We start from the raw sequence: 16,707 nt of genomic DNA, 5'->3' as shown, positions 1-16,707 counted from the left end.
CGCGATAGCGCGCTCTCTAGCGCTCGCCTTCCCCTTGAAGTTTTGACCACGCGTACTGATATTCACGATTGGTAGCGGTTAGATACGCGTCTTAGCGGTCGTAGGGAAGCAGATGGAGGAAGAAACCGTCTTCTTAGTGATTCGAAAGTTTCCTTTCTGTCTAAATATTTCGAGATTGTTCTTTCGCGAAGAAAGCGCTCGCAATAAATCGTACGTTTTTCTGGTTTATCAAAAGTCAATTGAGGATTTTTAGAGAATTTGCTAAATGAGCAAAATGCAACGGATTTATGCTCGATTTGTGGGAACTGATGACAACTATCGAGGATGTCTCAACTGGTAAAAACAGCGATCAACGATCGTAATTTTACGATAAATTTATAGTGGTTACTTTACGGAAATCATGATCCGCGTTGAAGAGAACGTCTTCTGCTACCTTTGTAAACAGGATGATGTAAATGATGGTCGAGTTCAAGCATCTTTCTATCAATGCGAAGCGAAATTCATCTGCGAAATCGGTGGCTGCGACGCGACAGCTACTGATTTTCTTTTGGGAACATGCTGCGATGGTGCAAAGAAAAAACTCGCCTCAGGAAAGCGATAAGATATACTTTTAAGATGTTATTTTGCATTTTACTCTTATCCTTTTTAAAGATAGTCTTGAATACCAGAAAGTGGTAGGAAGCTATTTCGAATCGTGGAAGAAGGTTGAGGCGGATGCTGTTGAAAGACATCGTCAAGCTCAAATCGTGGTAGCTCGATTGAAAGAGGAAGTCGACCAGGGTTCGGTAATTTGAGCTCAAGCTAAAACTCATTTTGACTAGACGCTCAAATTTCCTCAAATTGAGAACTCAAAGTGACTTGAGAAATCATTTTGAGAAGATTTGAGAGTTTTGGGAGTTTTGAGTTTTTGAGAGATTTGAGAGTTTTGAGTTTTCAAAACTCAAATTAAGCGAGCGCTTCCTTGATTGGCTCATGGATCGCCAGAATTGATTTCTCATCTCTGAGTTCTCAAAACTCAAATTAAAAAACGTGAGTCTCAAGCTTTGTTTCCTTGAGTTTTAGCGTGAGCTCAAATTACCGAACCCTGAAGTCGACATTGTCAAATTTTCGGGAGAAATATAAAAAAAGCTACAACAGAGGCATTCAAGGAGGCCGCGATGGAAGTTGACGGAATAAGTAAGTTGCGAAGTCTCAAAAACGACGTGACCTTCTTTTTCAGAAATTGTTACGAATGATGAGTTCGAACAAAAGTTTCAGTGCGGTGCTTGCTGGGAAAAATACGACAAAGAAGAACGATACGAATGTACTCTTACCTGTGGCCATCGATTCTGCCACCAGTGTTTGGATCTAATGACTCCAAAGAGTTGTCCAAACTGCCGAAAAAATTCAACAAAACCCAAATTATCAAACTCTATTGAACTCTACTGCTCTGATATCCGATTAAGCCATTATAAAAAATAAATTGAGAAGCCAATTTATCTTATCGTTTAGTGTCCGAAAAACGCAGTCGAGAGGCGACTTAACCTACATAATTTCATAAAGATATGAGGAAACGTGTCACCAGTCCGTCTCTAAAATTCAGCATCATCCGCAGGATTAAGATAAGCAGAAGATTACGCAAAGTTTAAACTTCTTTAGCTTCAACTTCTAACCAGAATTTATCAAGAAAAATTTAGAAAAGGAAAAAGTTTGCTTGGCGGAACGTGAGAGAGCTTTGATAATGGTACTATCATTGGTTTCATTTGTAAAACATCGATCTTCAGTAAACATCATTGAAACAGTGATAAAAATTCGGTAGACATGGCTGGCCAAAAAGAACCTTTTTTCACTGGAATTTTATCCCCTGGAGATTTTTAAGAGCAACATGTGTTTTTCTTTGGCTTAAAAACTGATAATAAATCAGAGAAAGAAAAGTGAACCCTGTCAGTTTTGGACTTATCAAAAGAAAAACAAAATTATTTACGAACCTGCTGACGACGCTGTTAATTTATCGGCCGAAAAACTTCATAAAACTTTATGAAGGCTATGAAAAAGATCTTCCTCTGACAACTCAGGTGCACCTATTTTTATTAGATTCGCGAACGAAAATACCGCCCATTCGATCAATTTAAAAAAAATTGAATTTCCGCTAGAACGGAACGATCTGAAGGCGAGAAAAATCGATTGTGGGTAACTATTTTTTCTGCTGATTAGGATGCAATAACTTCAAACATAAAAAAGAACAATGGAAAAACGCCGTAAAATTATTGAGCTGCTCAAGAACTCCGCCTCGTAATGAGCATTTTCTGTGTAAGCAACTTTTACCATCATCATTAGAAGAGAGGTTCTTTATCAATCGTGCCGAGGACAAGCAATAAAATTTACTTGGAAACATAAAAAAATAGTGGCGAGCAATAAGAACTCAGATTAGACAGAGGGCAGTATATTCAACTGCTTCTTCCGTCGAAAGTATTTTCCAGTCGAAAATAAAAGGAGGACTCTTGTCTTGAATAAAGACATTCTAAGAGACGTTTATCATGGCTGAAATAAAGGTATTTATTCAGATAAAACGTGGAAAATAGAACAATTTTAGTTTGGGAAATCAACTGTTGTCCATAACATTGCGCCTGAGGCTGAAATTCATGTTCAAAAACTTCGAAAAGCCTCTGAAGGCGGCAGCGTTTTTCCGATGACGCGTTCAACCTCGAAGACGAAGTTCACCTAAAAACCGTCAAGAAGGTCCTTCGACTTAGCGAGATCGATGTCAAAGATAAATCCATGCCGGTTGTGTTCGTTAGTGACGATGGCTTTAGCTCATGCGATGTCAGTCAGGGATCACTTGGAGATTGCTGGTTCCTTTCGGCTCTTTCCACTGTCGCAGCTGACGATCAACCGAATACCCAAGTCGGTATTTTGAAAAAACAAACGATCGAAAGTGTCTTACAGGTAATTATCAAGCCAAAGAGGGTCGTTTAACATTAGCTTTGGTTGTTGCAAAATCCTTAGGGAAGCTGAAACGACTTTATTTTCCTCTTCGAAGGCTGGGAAGACTATAAAAAGAAAAAGCAAGGAAATGTTTTAACCTTTTTAAAACGATACTTTTTAAGATCGGACACAACGACACGAGCGCAGCAGCCGCATCTGGAGGCTACAAATTTAAATTCTTCCGCATGGGGGAGTGGGTAGACGTCGTCATTGACGATCGCCTTCCTGAGCGCCGACGAGCCAGCGAATCGGATACCAACGAGTTCTGGGTACCTCTAACCGAAAAGGCTTACGCCAAGTTTAATGGCGGCTACAAAAAACTCGTTGGCGGGCAGACTTGCTGGGCTCTCACCGACTTGAGTGGTGGCATTGCGGTCGAGCTTCAGGAAATGATGCGAATATAACTTTTCGTGAAAAAACTCTTAGAATTTTCTTTTGTCAATCAGACAATTTTTATCATTTGAAAGGATTTCGAATACGGCATCGGCATCAACGACGACAATACTATTCAAGGAATCAACTTGGTCAAGCTTCTGCAAACAATCCAGAGGAACGCTCTCATTTGCACTTCAAACATCGATGAAGGAGGAAATGAGGAGATTAACAAGGGTTTGATTTCTGGTCATGCTTACGCGCTCTTGTCCGTTGAAACGATGACACTCAAGGATGGAACGAAATTGGACATGGTCAGACTTCGAAATCCATGGGGCAAGACAGAATGGGATGGTGACTGGAGCGACAAAGATACCGCTAATTGGGACAGGTTTCGAACATTTGTGGGTTTTAGAATTTCATGAATTTTGTCAGAGTGAGCGACGAGCAAAAGAAAGCACTCGATATCGAAGACAAAGATGACGGGTCTTTCTGGATGACATTCAAGGACTGGGTCGATGAGTTTGAGGTTCTGACCATCTGCGCGCTCCCTGGAATGGACCTTGAAGACGAAGACGGTCACTTCACGGAAGAGTTAGTTAAAATCATTTATCTGGTCTTACGATGTTTTAGAGAGAAAAATGAGCGAGATACTCGCGTTATTGGAACTTTCACTCCGGGAGTTAATGCTCCACAAGGTTGATAAAAATTTGATTAAATATATTATCGAGAAATTAGATGTCAATCATCTCCAGAAAGTCTTCTTGGATTACAACTACAATATCCAAGTCGAAATGAACGTCAATCTTTACATCAAGGAAACTACCCGACTTGTCTGGCTCCAGGTGCATTTTTTCTAAATAATATTAATGTTAACTCTTTCCAGTTCCTTATCGATTCCCCACTCAAAGAGACCCGCTACGTTATGGTTAATATCTACAAAAAGAACGATGATGAGCCATTTGACGGCCCCGTGACTAAGCGACAGCTTCGAAAGATGAAGAAGATCGACCCAATTCTTCCAACTCAAAAGGGCTACGTTGTCGACCACTACAAGCACAACGGATTCTTGCTTAATCTCCCTCTTGGAAGATATCTTATTGTAAGATCGAAAGCCTTTTCAAAACTTTAACCGTTCTTTCAGATGGCTTGCACTGCTCTCCCCGGCGAATCCAATAAACCTGTCAAATTCATGTTGAGAACAATGGGATCTAACATTGACCTACGACCTCTGAACTCTTCAGCATAATTAAATACATTTGACTCTGACGATGAATAAATCTATATTTGAACTTATTGAGAATCGACAGCTTTGTTTTCAAGTGTAACAGGCGTTTCTCCAGACGTTTCTGTGCAAGCGGCAGCTTTTCTGGAGAATTCATTTTCGAATGAGCATGTCAACAAATAGAACAGACCTAAAAGCAGTAGAGATTTTTCTCCTTGTTTGGGCAATTGAGTTGTCTTTGAGCATCATTTGGAGGAAACAGTATAAAAGGGGGTTCGTTATGCGCATTGACCAGATCAAAAAGTTGTATATTTTGTTGAAAGACGAGCAGGTTCTGATGGTCCAAGCTGAATCTGAAATTTGGGAATATTTTTCATTTAAAATCGATGGTAATTTATCAATACCGTTGAAAAAAATGAGAATAATATAATTTAGATGGTAGGGGGTCCAGCAGCAAACGAATCCAAGAATAAGAGACAAGCAAATCAAAGAAACGCGAATAGTCTTCTGAAAAGTTTTTATGACCCAGCCGCTCTATCTTTTGCCCAAAATCATAAACACTTTGACATCTCGTTGGCATTTACAATGAGGCTCATTTCCAAAGGTTATTTTATGAGATACAGTTTTGTCTCGTTTTACCTTCCATTTAACCCCTGCGGACTTTTTGGCGTTCAAAGAATCGACAGATTGAAATTGAAGATCGAGGAATCTTTTAAATGATTGACTTGGCATTCGACTAATTAATGGTTACCGCTGATTGTCGATTTGTGGGCGGTATGCGTTCTTCTCTGTTTTTCGTACTTCGTTAACAATCGAGAAGTACGATGAAAGAATGATAATTAACGGACATAAAAATGAACAAACAAAGGCGACAACTTGAAAGATCTTGTGTGAGCGAGACATGTCACAAGCGCAGAATCCAACATTTCTTAAGGGTATCTTCGTCTGTTTTTCGATAAACCCAGTTCCATTTTGCACTGTTACATAACACTCTTCTGTGTCGCCCCAATCTATTCCACAAGTTCCATATGCGCTGGTTTTCGCTCTTCGGATCGGTTCAATTGCAATAAGTATTCCAGCGCACCAAATGACCGCGACTATCTATAACACATACTAAAATAACATACTGCACGACAGTACCGATATTTGACTGTGGCTGAATTCGACCGTCTTTCTGAAGATTCTCGCGGTTTTGGATTGGACAACGGTTAGATATCTGTCGAATGCAAGATATGTCAGAATAAAGACCGAAACAAACATGTTTATCGAACGGATGCCTACTTGAGCGCGGCATAAAACCCCTTCGAGCTTGATGAATATTCAAAAAAGATTGAAGTTTCTTTCTTCAGTATTTTAACAAGCTCTACCGTTCGCACCATCATCCATGGATTTAAAGCTTTCGCCATTGAAGGTCGAGTAGATTTCAAGCGGTAACACCAACGCCATAAGCAAGTCACACAGAGCAAGGTTAAACGGTAAAAGAGTATGTGTCCGCCTGTGACAGTCTCGATTCCCTGCAAGTTTATACAGTGCGATAGAATTCAGACAAATCGCAAGCGTGCAAATTATCGTTTTAATGACCGGCTGCCATAAATATATCTGCCTGTATTCTTTCTAAAAAAAGTTCAGTCAAAGAATTTACGTCCATTCTCACATTATCCTCTAAAGAATCTTCTATGTCATCAAAAATATCGGTTAATTTCAACAGAGATTCTTTCGTTGCATTGATTCCTTCCATCGTGGTCTCTCTAACAAGTTTCGTTTTGAATCAGAAAATCAAAATTGGGTAACTGGCACGTCCATGCCAATTATCTGCTCCTTTTTCGGCTCTCTACTACTCTTCGCCGAATTAGATTCCAAGAGAAGACTTGATCTGTAGCAAATGGCATTATCAAAAGAGCATGAGTTTTATTCTTGTCTGGAAGGATCGATATATTATGACAGAGCAAGTTTAACATGAAAGATTAACTAGCGTAAGAAAAAATGTCAGAAGAGAACATGAAAGTCAAATATTCAGGAAATCTGTCATTTTCATGACAGAACAGAAGTCAGTTTCATTTTCTACATCGAAGTAAGGGGACGAAGTTTGAGGTTTGCTCCCATCGCTCGGACCATGAAGTCAGCTGGGTCGGTGCAGTTTTGTTGCATGCATGAGGATAAGGTCTCAAAATATTTACTCTTTAAAACTGTCAGCCTAACTCACAATGAGGTATTTGCCAGGATTGAGGTTGAGTAAGAAGCCGTTGTGCTGGTAGACGGAAATGTTGTAACCAGGTGAAGCTGGAATAACTGGTTCTATCTTTTTGAACCTTCTGAAGTTTCTTGAAGTCTGCGGGCCGTCGAACTCAGAATCGTCATTTCGTTTAGCCCAAAAGTTCACCATCAGCAGTCGGTTCTCTTTCAAGGGCGTGTCAGTAAGTACCTATAAAAATAAGTTATTAGCTATTTCGAGGTCATCCATTGTCAGCATTGATGATCGGCCAATAAAATCGCCTCACCTGGAGCCAGACTAAACGGCTATCCGTTCCGCCGTATGCATCGACAGTCAGCTCGACTTGTGTGGAGAAAACTGGGTTTCGGAAAGTCTGGCATAGATGGCCGGTGTTAAGTGGGGCATTTTTCCCAGGTCGGAATGTTCCTTTGACTCGATGATCTCGGTTCCTCATTTCTCTAAAAACCAATTAGCATCAACGATTATGTTATCCAAACCGCACTCCTCTGAAATGATTCCATCCGGATCGTTGACATCCAAGCCTGGAAGTGCGCAGATGGCGAGATTTTCAAACTCGTCAACCCAGTCCCGAAGAGCCATCCAAAACGCACCATCATTTGTGGCCTCATCCATTTTCAAGCGCTTCTTTTCTTCAGCGGGAACACTTGATTGTTGTTAAAAACAACCATGTAAACGGCCGTAAAATATTTTAAAAGTCAATCAGGTTGGTTTTTATTAGCCTGATATACGGTATATCATATACCGTATAACAACGATTATGAGATTAATATGATTCATGTCATAAATTATGTACATACCGGCTCCAGTTAGCGGAGTCTTTATCGCTCCAATCCCCTGTCCACTCTGTTTGTCCCCATGGATTTCGAATCTTGACCATGTCTTTTTTGCTTCCATCGGACAACGTCATTGTGTCGACGGCCAAAAGTGAGTAAGCATGACCAGAAACAAGACCCTTTCTAATCTGCTCGTTTCCGGCTCCGTCTCTGTTTGATGTGCAGATGAGCGCGTTTCGTTGGATTTTCTTGAGAAGATCAACCAAATTGATTCCGTTGATGGTGTTATTCTCATTGACTCCAAGGCCGTACTCGAAGTCGTTCATATCCACAGCTATTCCACCGCTGAGATCTGTCATTGCTCGACCCGTCTGCCCTCCCTGGATTTTTTCGTAGCCTCCATTGAACTTAGCATATGCCTTCTCCGTGAGAGGCACCCACCATTCGCCAGAATCAGATGGCCGAGCTCGTTTTCTCAGTGGCAGCTTGTCGTCAATAACGACATCGACCCATTCGCCCATTCGGAAAAATTTGAATTTAAATCCTCCGGTGCCTTCGGCCATCATTGTTTTATTGAAGCCGACCTGAGATTTATTATAAGCTGTCAAGTAATGAAATCTTTGATTCAAAATAACGCGCTAGTAAACAAAATATGAATTCGTACTTGCAAGACCGTTTCAATTGTATCTTCCTTGATTTTCGCAACTTCAGTTCCTGGCTGATCCTTTGTGGCAATACACGAAAGAGCTGCTAGGAACCAACAATCTCCAAGACCCCCTTGGTTGATGTCTGAGGATTGAGATCCATCGACTATGAAAGACACCATGTCTTTAGTGATAGACTGATGGCTGCTCAATCGAAAAGTTCGTTCGACAGTCGCCCGATGCTCGCGATCATCAAGATCAAACTGGTTGTCCTCGAAGTCGGTTCGATCTTCGGAAGCTTTTCGAAGCTTGACGACTTGATCCATGTTGAGCTCTTTATGAATTTTCCCTTTTCAGAAGAATGAAAATAAACTAACCTTGATGAATCTCTGCGAAATTCAAAATCTTTGCTTCTTCGCGTGCTTTTGAAGAAAATAATTACGACGATAATGCGGTGTATAGCGCCATCGTTTAGCCGATATTATCTTTCAGTGTAAATTTTAATAGTTTCGCCAACTTGCTTGCTGATTTTTAACGACCCTTTTACGATAAATTTCAGAATAAGACCGCATTTTATTTCTTAGTTTTACAAATCACTTATTTTCAAACAAATTCCTAAAACAAGAGATAACCTTAATTTATTGCCCATTTCAATTTGTGAGATAAAATTTATTCGTGGCACCAAGACAGATTACCATAAAGTCCATATAACTTTATTGCTAGTGCTAAAAAATAAAGCCACGCAGCAGAACTACTATTGTCTCAGAAAGCCAGCTCGCTTTTTATTAAAGACGAAAGCTGACAAGCTTCTGATGTCTTTACTCAGACATAATCAGAACTGCTCTATGTATTTGGACATTAAAGTCTTTGGAAAGGATCGACCAGGGATCACTTTCATTCTTTATACTGATTTTTAATGGTCTCCCCAACAGAGAATATTTTGGTATGCGTAGCTTCACTTATTATGTTACTACGGAAGGCTTGAAATATAAGAGTTCGGAAAGACAAACATAAAAATCGGTCTTGCAAGCTATAATTGCACTTGGAGTGATGATTTTTATCCTGTGCTGTATTCAAAGGAAAAGGAAAAGGTCTCAAAATATTTTTATCTTTATTTTATAAGAGGAATTATTTAAAAATATTGGGAAGAAAGCTCGACAATGAAAGCATGAGTGAATCAATTTCAGATCCGGATTTGTCTCAGTTGGCTTCGAAGCGTATTTCTGTTTGTCATTTGTAGAAGCTGATGCGATTTATTTAATAAAAGAACATTCTGTTGTCATAATTTCGAATTTCAATGTATATTTTAATGAATAAAAAGGTAGAACTATGATTGCAGTGTAGACGGATCGAGAATTTCTTCATTTTTGATTGGTAATTTTGCCTCTGTGGGGCTTGAAACGACAGGCTGTGGTTCAGGATGAGGAGGCAACTCATGGTTGAAACTGACGGAAGACAATGAATTAACGGAAGATGGTACGAATGTTGGAAAACTCGGTGAGGAAATTGAAGGCGTGCTGCTGGAATACCCAAAGGTAGGCGGCGATGTAAAGGCAGAAGATTGAAGACCCTGAAGAATCATGATGAAATCAAGGAAGAGAATGATATTTTTACCGTCGTAGGGGGCTCTGGAAGGTGTGAAAAAGGCGAATGATGAGGGAGTGATGGTTGATGAATCCCATAAGGAGATGGCTTAATTCATTTTAACGATTGAATTGAGAATTTTTTTCAGACCGGATATGCTGATGGGAAAGCTGAGGGATAAGAACTTCCGTGAAATTGAGGTGATGCTCCGACGACGGCTGCTGTTGCGGCTACCTAAGAAGCAAGCGTTATAAATGTCAAGTTGAGATTGATAACCTGAGCTTGGAAATCAGCAGAGTAATAAGAGTCAAAGCCAGATGGAATACCAGCTGAGTATCCATAAAAATCTCGCCGTGGATCCATCAACCCGTGTCCTAGCTCCACAGATTGCTCTTTCTTTGCCATTTTCTTTTTCTACAATATTCTTGATAAATAATATTTTTGAAGAAAGTACCTTAGCGCGTTGATTTTGAAACCAAACTTGAACAACTCTCGCCGTCAGACCAGTTTCTGCTGCCAATTTTTCGCGTATTTTTCGTGATGGCTTTTCGCCTCCAGAATCAAAGTAAGCTTTGAATTTTTTCCTGAAAAGGGTTTAGTGTTAGGGCTAGGGTTAGAGTTATGGTTTACCTTTGCTCAGTTGTAAGAATTGTCCGCGGACGTTTTGGTTTTCCATTTTGGTCGTCGTCGATCACTAGATTTCCATCGTCGCTAAACGTTATTAAAATTTCAAATTTCAATAAGTGGTTTACCTGGTTGAATCTTGAATTTTAGAGCTAGGATACGGATTGCTGCTGGGAGCAGAATACGTAGAAATTCTATCGGCTTTTAGAGAGGAAAACGATTCTTTCAACACACCAGATGGAGCTTCTGGAACTGAACAATCGCCACTTAGACTGGGTTTTTCGAAGGTCGAAGACGGCGTTGGAGGAGGGGAGGTAAGTGGTTTGGAATCAGCCGAAGGGACTTCGTGTCTGAATGATTGGTCAGAATACGCTCATGGGTTAACTTGAAGGCCATTTGTTTTCATGAATAAAAGTTTCTTTGCGTGCGAAAGTGTCACTTTGGGTGTTAATTAAAATTTCCCGTTTGAAAGGCGCTTTTCCGTTTTTTCAAGATTCAAATGACTTTTTGCGAAACTTGTCGCGCTTCGAGTGCTAGAGTGACGGGATTATTGAGTCCCACGCTCGTCCAAGTACTCCCTTTTTTGCTGAAAGACTGGGGCACAATAGGGATAACGAGGCTTTGTTCTAGAGCGATTTTTAATTATGTAAATTCTAGGCGAAAAAATGTACCGTCGACATTTTCTGCGGCCGTGTGAAGACTTCAGAAAGGACAAAGAGCCTATTCCCACAATACACGAATATGCGCAAGGGCCCCGCGAATTTTTCGAAACTTCGGAAATTCCGATTCACCAAGGAGCAAAATCTCTTGGAGACCTGCCTATCAAAATTAATTACAATGCAAATACGGTAAATTACGGTAAGGTAAATAGAAACATGCGCTAGGATCATGCCCTTTTTACTAAAAGAGGTATTTTTATCAAAAATGATTTTAGAGAACAATATTTTCTCGCAAGATCCCGATAAAGGTAAAGACATTCATTCACGGTTTATGAAAAAATAAATATTGTTAGTTTTGGTTCTTCTAGTGATGATGGCCACTCTATGGATATCTCTTTTATGATTTATTTATTAAAGTTATATTGCGTTAATTTCATTGCCCGAACGAGAATTGCACCGACTGTCTTAAGAAATACGGAATAAATTATTTGAAAATTGCAAGAGTATTGCTTTCAGATTAACAAGAAAGAGCAGGGTTCACGAAAATGAGCAGCGAAATGAGATTATGTGTTTTTGGAGCGTCATTTCATAAAGCTAGGGCCAGATGGCCGAGTGCCCAATATTGCAAGTTACATCTGTAATAATTCTTTTCATTAAAAACTCGAGCACTCTCTCAACTTTCACACGTTGGACAAGCGCTAGAATCGCAGCTAGAGGAGCACGGATGAATCGCAGCTAATTAGTCAATTCCGGCGGTTGTTTATCAAACACAAGCCGAAAATGGAAAAGCCTAAGAGAGTACTTAGCGTCCGACGTTTTTGAGGAGCTTGAGGTGTGATTTGGAATTTTCAAGCGCATTTTTCAACTAAGTGCATGTTGACATGCATTTCAAATACCAGATTCATTAGAGATTAATTTCAAATAGAAATCGTAAAAGTTATAAACGGGACTAAAATGACGAAAGAAAGAATCAAATGTACATGTATTCGATTTCAAACACAGAATATATTTTCCATTTCTTTGAAGACCCGATACACAATACAGAATTTGCATACATTTTATACACATAAATTGCGATAAAAACACTGTGAAAGTCCTATCATAATTTGTGATTTACAACTGAGTTGTACCACGTAAAAAGTTTCCTTTCATGTATAAAATAATATTGTAAAACGTAGATCTTCTTTGAATTCTCATAGCTAATAATTCAAGAGTTACATTTGTAAATATTATTTTCTATGCGCATCATCGCCTTTATATGACGATCAAAACAGGTGGCTAGAGGGAGCCAGATGATTATTATCTACTTCGAATTATTTTTCAAGCTTGCCTATCCATCTGCCCCTGAAATTTTTCAGGGTTACTTTGAATAACTGGAAACAATTTCATTCTGAAAATAGACGCATTCTGTAAACTCGTATTCCCTTGCATCGGAAAATTCACTACGAGCTGAAAATTAATAAAGGTTGATGGTCGTTAGCAGACTAATGGGCGGGCCTCGGTGTCCCATCGGCCGCGCCAGTCGGTCTACTTCGGTGGGAACCGAATTCCGCCTTGGATTTATATTTTCCAAATTCCGTAGAGCAGTTATCCCCTTCTGCGTTTTTCTTTCTAGCGCCAGAAGCTGCCAAATTCCGAGGGCACTTCCGAGAGCAGCGCGGCACGCCAAGGTCGCCGAGTATCACTCGCCACAGAATTTCTTCACGCCCTGGCAAAAATCACAAAAATTCCGGACGCAAATTGCAACTCGTTTATCTCAGTTCTGTAATATCATTTGAAAAAGAAGAATTATTTTTGAATTCATTCACCAGTTTTCCTTCCCAGAAAAAGTAAAAAATTCTCTTGGCCGGGGTAGAAAGAAAAGATAAAAAATTCAACAATTGATGTCAAAAAGGCGGAGACTACAAGAAACATCACACCGTGCCCGGCATAAAACAACGGGCCTCAGTACTAGCACGGCCTTCTGCTCCACATTTCTGGCAGCGCCCAAATTATGCACGGATACTGTGTACTAAGACGATCTCCAGGCTGGAGTTGAAAAACAGCTGAGCTTTATTTACGCAACCAATTTTTTACTTACAAAACTTCTTGTCGAGCCTTCCAAATCTCTTTCGCGTAAATTTCTCCATTGTATTCGAAGCACTGTACGTTTAATTCTCTATCCTTTGGTATCTCTGAGGAAAGACTTGTTGATGTCGAGCTGGTCACTGTCGCTGTTGAGGCTACTGTCGGAGCAATCGGTGATCTGTTGGTATTGTTGACAATCTGGTGATTTGTCGTTGTTGTCTCGGTTGTCAACGAAAGCGGCAGACTTGTTGTTACGGATCCAGAGGCAAGTGGAGACTCCCAACTGACTTTGTCGACTGTTCTACAGCTGGGACAAAGGCGGTCGATCGCATCAAAATGAAGCGGGTAAAAAGGACTTTGACAATTGGAACAGAGCTGATGCGCTTGGTGCTGGTACGCGGGAGGGTAGAGAGCTGGAGTGGTGGGTCCACAAAGGTTCGGACCGGAGCTCCAACCTTAATTTCAATTTGTTTAATAAGGCTGGTATTTCTGTAGGACGAAGTTCATACGAAGAGAGCACCACAAGGCTGGATTTGAAGGGTGATAGACTATCACTGATAGTGGTTATTATTATGGCCATTTTTATAAAGACAAATAATTTAACATTAATACCAAAACATAAAGCCAAAATTTTCTGTTTATTTTCAACAACTCTCAAAGTTCATAAGCTCTTCGGGAACATTTGCAGTAGTAAGTCAAAAACGCGTTGATGTTTGAAAAATTTTATCTCTTGAATTTTGAAGTGAATCTCAAGATGGTGTGAGAGAAGGCGGCTACTGACTCCTTCTTGTGTTGTTACATGGTGGAGGTGTTGAATAATGAAACAAATTCTCGCATTTTGTCGGGCGCTCTCTTTTTCATTTTCGTTTCATTTCGAGGCGAAATTGTAATTTTACCTGAATGATCGTAAAAAGCTTTTTCCATTATTGTGGCGGCGGGAATAATTAAAGTTTTAATTATTTAATTTAGTTTTAATTTTCTCTGCTTTAGCAGCGTCTGCCGAAGAATGTGGTTGGTGGAGGAGCATGCCGAGCTGGAGGGCGCTATTGAGCTCGCTGATCATCATGAGTAGGGCGCAGTGCTTTGACAAGAGGGCCAACCCTTTGTCAGGAATATCATCAAACACTGACTAGCCGATTCTCAATCCTGGAAAAGATAAAAGAAATCAAACTGCATTCGAGAATATGTTGTTGTTGTTATCAGCGATTCTAGTACCTCCCGAGGTGGGCGCTGTTTATTTTAAAATTTCCGTCGAATTTCTCTAGATAAACTGTTGTTATCAGGGCTTCTGCACCGAGATTCAGTCAGTCTGAGGATTTCCTCGGTCCGAAAAGGCCACAAAAAGGTAAGAAAATGCGTTTTCTTTCAATTCAAAATTATTTCATTTCAGTTCTACGATTTCTTCTTCCGAAGAGCAAAGGGGAAAAAGAAGAAGAAAGTTATCGTGACAAAAGTCGGTAAAACCTGGCTTGTTATCCTGAATAAAATCAATTTCCCATCAAAATTGTCTTGTGTCCTTCTTTTGCATTGGTCAGTTTAGCTTAGATAAATTGCGGTTGTTGAGTAGTAAGGAGTTGTCCAGTATAGATTAATTGAATGGTATAAAGATGTTTCTATGGGTAGAGGCAGTGCTTCGCACTTGGCGCTAGAATTACCGGAGCGGCACATGTTGAAGCTGAGATGGTGGAGCACTTGTCGCGCCTTGAGTGCTTGGTGAAGAATAATCAAAAACCATGAAAGCCACATGCGCTCCAGAAAACCCAAATATCAAGGGTTTATTACGCGGCGCCGAGCGCTGACCTTGAAAATGAAAGAAAATCAACGTGTCTTGCGAGATTAGAAACTTGATTTGCCCTGCATAAAATCATAGATTCTCAGCTCAAATTGGAGAGTAGGAGAGCTGAAGATATTTTCAATTATGAATATTGCACATATATTGATGTAACAAGAAGTTTTTTAGTTTGAAGAAAAGGGTTACAGTAAAATATCGTATTTTACTGATTTCGGGACTTGATTTATGACCATTCTTCCATCGTGCGAAAGCGAGGCGAATAGCCATGGATTTGCGGTCGACCATTGGCAGGAATAAACAGCATCTAACGAAAAACTCAAGGAAATATTTTATTCAGCATAGATACCTTCATGTTCGTCGAATTTGAGAATGACTCCATCGTCTATCTTTTTAGTCGACTCTTCTTCAATCATCGAACCGAATGGTTCAGAAGAAATAGAAGTAATCGAATGAAGGTAAACAGAACCGTCACCGCCAGATGTGAGGAACAATTGATCGTGAACAGGATTGAATTTGACCTTATTCGAGTAAATTTTTCCTGGAAAATGGCATTGAAAAGAGAAATGATAGTTACCTGCCAAGTCCAGTGAGTATGAACTCCCTGTATCGTCTTGACCGGGTTCGCCGCTTTTCTGGTGTCGTAGAACTTGACTCCACCATCGTCCGCTCCCAAAGCCAGAGTTTGAAATTTCAAATTTGGGCTCTCGCTCTTTTGGCTCTCGAGCATATTCATTTTCATGCTCCCGCTCCCCTGCTCTCAGAGCAATAATATATTTTCGCTCTCGCTCTTTGCGCTCGCGAGCATTTGCGAGCATTTCAAACTCTGCCCAAAGCCAGCTGGAAGCTCTTGTTAGGGTTGAAGTCGAGATCGCGCACGTTGAAGCGGTGGCCGACTTCCCAGGCAAGCGCCTTGGAACGCACGTCGTAGGCGCGCGCGGAATGCCCGACCGCAGCTGAAATACACAAATTTACAAGTCGCTTCAACCTTTCAATAAATTTTTTTAATCGTGTGAATGTAAAACTTGTGGAAGGAAGATTCGGGAATTTGATTCTCAAGTGCGTACTTGATAAAAATGCAAATTAGCATCATCATCGAGGTGCTATAGAATTTACCGGCAACGACTGAGCTTGGATTGTGCGGATCCCAGGCGACAGGGCCATTCATTCCTCTTGTTTTCGCGATGAGCTCCGGATTTTCTTGCTCAAGGTCTTCCAGAACGAAGAGGCTAGTGTTAGACACCATTGCGAGTCCTTGAGTCGAGCTTTCCTCCGGCTTCCAGGTTAAATTCGCCAAATGATCGACTTTGAATTGCTAAATATTTCGAATAAATTTCGACCAAAGCCAACATGATTACCAGGGCTGGATCCAAGGCTTTCTGACTTTGTTCGTTGAAATTCGAAATGTCCTCGTTTAGAATGAACACATTCGCTTTGGCCACACTTGTGTACTTTCCATCTTCAGACTTTGAAATCTCCTGCGAGACTGTGGCAAACTTAGCAACATCTTGAGGGCAGGAAGATACTCTCCAGTGCTCCGCTTTTGTCATGAATTGAAAGCGCGTTACTTGATTGTCGTCTTCGTCGAACGTGAGTAAAGAAATGGAGTTTCCTCCAGTAGGATTTTGCGTCACAGCTGAACATAAATAGCTAATTAAAACAGCGCCAGCAGTACCTAGAAATCTGACAACATCCGCATCGCCAACAACAGGGCAGAGCTCTCTTGATGCGCTCTCGAGTCCGAAAATCAACGAGTTCTCATCCATTCTAAGC

General features: G+C 40.5%; 5 protein-coding genes and 1 long non-coding RNA gene across 6 annotated transcripts; 1 reads left to right on the top strand and 5 right to left on the bottom strand.

Moving 5' to 3' along the window:
- The first annotated feature begins 2,393 nt into the window (after positions 1–2,393).
- LOC145712021 (calpain-5-like) lies at positions 2,394–4,612 on the top strand. Its single transcript, XM_081789708.1, has 8 exons — positions 2,394–2,531; positions 2,573–2,925; positions 3,087–3,365; positions 3,432–3,727; positions 3,772–4,034; positions 4,075–4,181; positions 4,223–4,438; positions 4,481–4,612. Exons 2-8 carry the CDS (start codon positions 2,758–2,760, stop codon positions 4,583–4,585), a joined length of 1,434 nt encoding a protein of 477 aa, XP_081645834.1. The 5' UTR covers positions 2,394–2,531; positions 2,573–2,757; the 3' UTR covers positions 4,586–4,612.
- Positions 4,613–5,095: 483 nt separating this feature from the next.
- On the bottom strand, positions 5,096–6,030 carry LOC145712020 (uncharacterized). Its single transcript, XM_081789707.1, has 4 exons — positions 5,929–6,030; positions 5,702–5,862; positions 5,313–5,662; positions 5,096–5,270 (listed from the first exon to the last, which is right to left on the bottom strand). The coding sequence occupies exons 1-4, from the start codon at positions 6,005–6,007 to the stop codon at positions 5,096–5,098; spliced, it is 765 nt and encodes a 254-aa protein (XP_081645833.1). The 5' UTR covers positions 6,008–6,030.
- A 437-nt stretch (positions 6,031–6,467) lies between these two features.
- Positions 6,468–6,979, bottom strand: LOC145711371 (uncharacterized). The gene is made up of 2 exons (XR_014135164.1): positions 6,765–6,979; positions 6,468–6,724 (listed from the first exon to the last, which is right to left on the bottom strand). It is a non-coding gene; the product is annotated as an uncharacterized LOC145711371 (long non-coding RNA).
- Positions 6,980–7,014: 35 nt separating this feature from the next.
- LOC145712019 (calpain-3-like) lies at positions 7,015–8,537 on the bottom strand. Its single transcript, XM_081789706.1, has 4 exons — positions 8,232–8,537; positions 7,592–8,151; positions 7,276–7,437; positions 7,015–7,231 (listed from the first exon to the last, which is right to left on the bottom strand). The coding sequence occupies exons 1-4, from the start codon at positions 8,535–8,537 to the stop codon at positions 7,015–7,017; spliced, it is 1,245 nt and encodes a 414-aa protein (XP_081645832.1).
- A 959-nt stretch (positions 8,538–9,496) lies between these two features.
- LOC145711028 (uncharacterized) lies at positions 9,497–14,274 on the bottom strand. The gene is made up of 9 exons (XM_081788748.1): positions 14,042–14,274; positions 13,159–13,600; positions 10,548–10,769; positions 10,426–10,506; positions 10,250–10,379; positions 10,072–10,209; positions 9,946–10,029; positions 9,826–9,903; positions 9,497–9,781 (listed from the first exon to the last, which is right to left on the bottom strand). The coding sequence occupies exons 1-9, from the start codon at positions 14,067–14,069 to the stop codon at positions 9,539–9,541; spliced, it is 1,446 nt and encodes a 481-aa protein (XP_081644874.1). The 5' UTR covers positions 14,070–14,274; the 3' UTR covers positions 9,497–9,538.
- Positions 14,275–15,061: 787 nt separating this feature from the next.
- On the bottom strand, positions 15,062–16,704 carry LOC145695530 (EARP and GARP complex-interacting protein 1-like). Its single transcript, XM_081772519.1, has 7 exons — positions 16,610–16,704; positions 16,293–16,570; positions 16,051–16,249; positions 15,775–15,890; positions 15,512–15,616; positions 15,284–15,455; positions 15,062–15,241 (listed from the first exon to the last, which is right to left on the bottom strand). Exons 1-7 carry the CDS (start codon positions 16,698–16,700, stop codon positions 15,120–15,122), a joined length of 1,083 nt encoding a protein of 360 aa, XP_081628645.1. The 5' UTR covers positions 16,701–16,704; the 3' UTR covers positions 15,062–15,119.
- Between the last annotated feature and the right edge of the window lie 3 nt (positions 16,705–16,707).

The sequence above is a fragment of the Oikopleura dioica genome, chromosome 1 (assembly GCF_907165135.1).
Source record: "Oikopleura dioica chromosome 1, OKI2018_I68_1.0, whole genome shotgun sequence".
Lineage (NCBI taxonomy): Eukaryota > Metazoa > Chordata > Appendicularia > Copelata > Oikopleuridae > Oikopleura > Oikopleura dioica.
Note: the sequence above shows the minus strand (reverse complement) of the source record. Positions and strands in the feature narration are given on the sequence as shown.

What these genes read in the sequence shown, in the direction of transcription:
- LOC145712019 (XM_081789706.1), bottom strand. Translation starts at nt 8,537, where the DNA reads ATGGATCAAGTCGTCAAGCTTCGAAAAGCTTCCGAAGATCGAACCGAC. An exon ending in CAATTGAAACGGTCTTGCAA is followed by an intron (nt 8,152 to 8,231) that starts GTACGAATTCAT and finishes AATAAATCTCAG; the next exon opens with GTCGGCTTCAATAAAACAAT. An exon ending in GATGGAATCATTTCAGAGGA is followed by an intron (nt 7,232 to 7,275) that starts GTGCGGTTTGGA and finishes ATTGGTTTTTAG; the next exon opens with AGAAATGAGGAACCGAGATC.
- LOC145712021 (XM_081789708.1), top strand. Translation starts at nt 2,758, where the DNA reads ATGCCGGTTGTGTTCGTTAGTGACGATGGCTTTAGCTCATGCGATGTC. An exon ending in CGATCGAAAGTGTCTTACAG is followed by an intron (nt 2,926 to 3,086) that starts GTAATTATCAAG and finishes ATACTTTTTAAG; the next exon opens with ATCGGACACAACGACACGAG. An exon ending in GATACCGCTAATTGGGACAG is followed by an intron (nt 3,728 to 3,771) that starts GTTTCGAACATT and finishes GAATTTTGTCAG; the next exon opens with AGTGAGCGACGAGCAAAAGA.
- LOC145711028 (XM_081788748.1), bottom strand. Translation starts at nt 14,069, where the DNA reads ATGGAAAAAGCTTTTTACGATCATTCAG. An exon ending in AGCTTTTTACGATCATTCAG is followed by an intron (nt 13,601 to 14,041) that starts GTAAAATTACAA and finishes ATTGAAATTAAG; the next exon opens with GTTGGAGCTCCGGTCCGAAC. An exon ending in CTGCTGATTTCCAAGCTCAG is followed by an intron (nt 10,030 to 10,071) that starts GTTATCAATCTC and finishes CTTGCTTCTTAG; the next exon opens with GTAGCCGCAACAGCAGCCGT.
- LOC145695530 (XM_081772519.1), bottom strand. Translation starts at nt 16,700, where the DNA reads ATGGATGAGAACTCGTTGATTTTCGGACTCGAGAGCGCATCAAGAGAG. An exon ending in ACCCTAACAAGAGCTTCCAG is followed by an intron (nt 15,617 to 15,774) that starts CTGGCTTTGGGC and finishes AAATTTCAAACT; the next exon opens with CTGGCTTTGGGAGCGGACGA. An exon ending in ATACTCACTGGACTTGGCAG is followed by an intron (nt 15,456 to 15,511) that starts GTAACTATCATT and finishes TACTCGAATAAG; the next exon opens with GTCAAATTCAATCCTGTTCA.
- LOC145712020 (XM_081789707.1), bottom strand. Translation starts at nt 6,007, where the DNA reads ATGGCGTTGGTGTTACCGCTTGAAATCTACTCGACCTTCAATGGCGAA. An exon ending in CATGGATGATGGTGCGAACG is followed by an intron (nt 5,863 to 5,928) that starts GTAGAGCTTGTT and finishes TCAAGCTCGAAG; the next exon opens with GGGTTTTATGCCGCGCTCAA. An exon ending in TCAGCCACAGTCAAATATCG is followed by an intron (nt 5,663 to 5,701) that starts GTACTGTCGTGC and finishes TATGTGTTATAG; the next exon opens with ATAGTCGCGGTCATTTGGTG.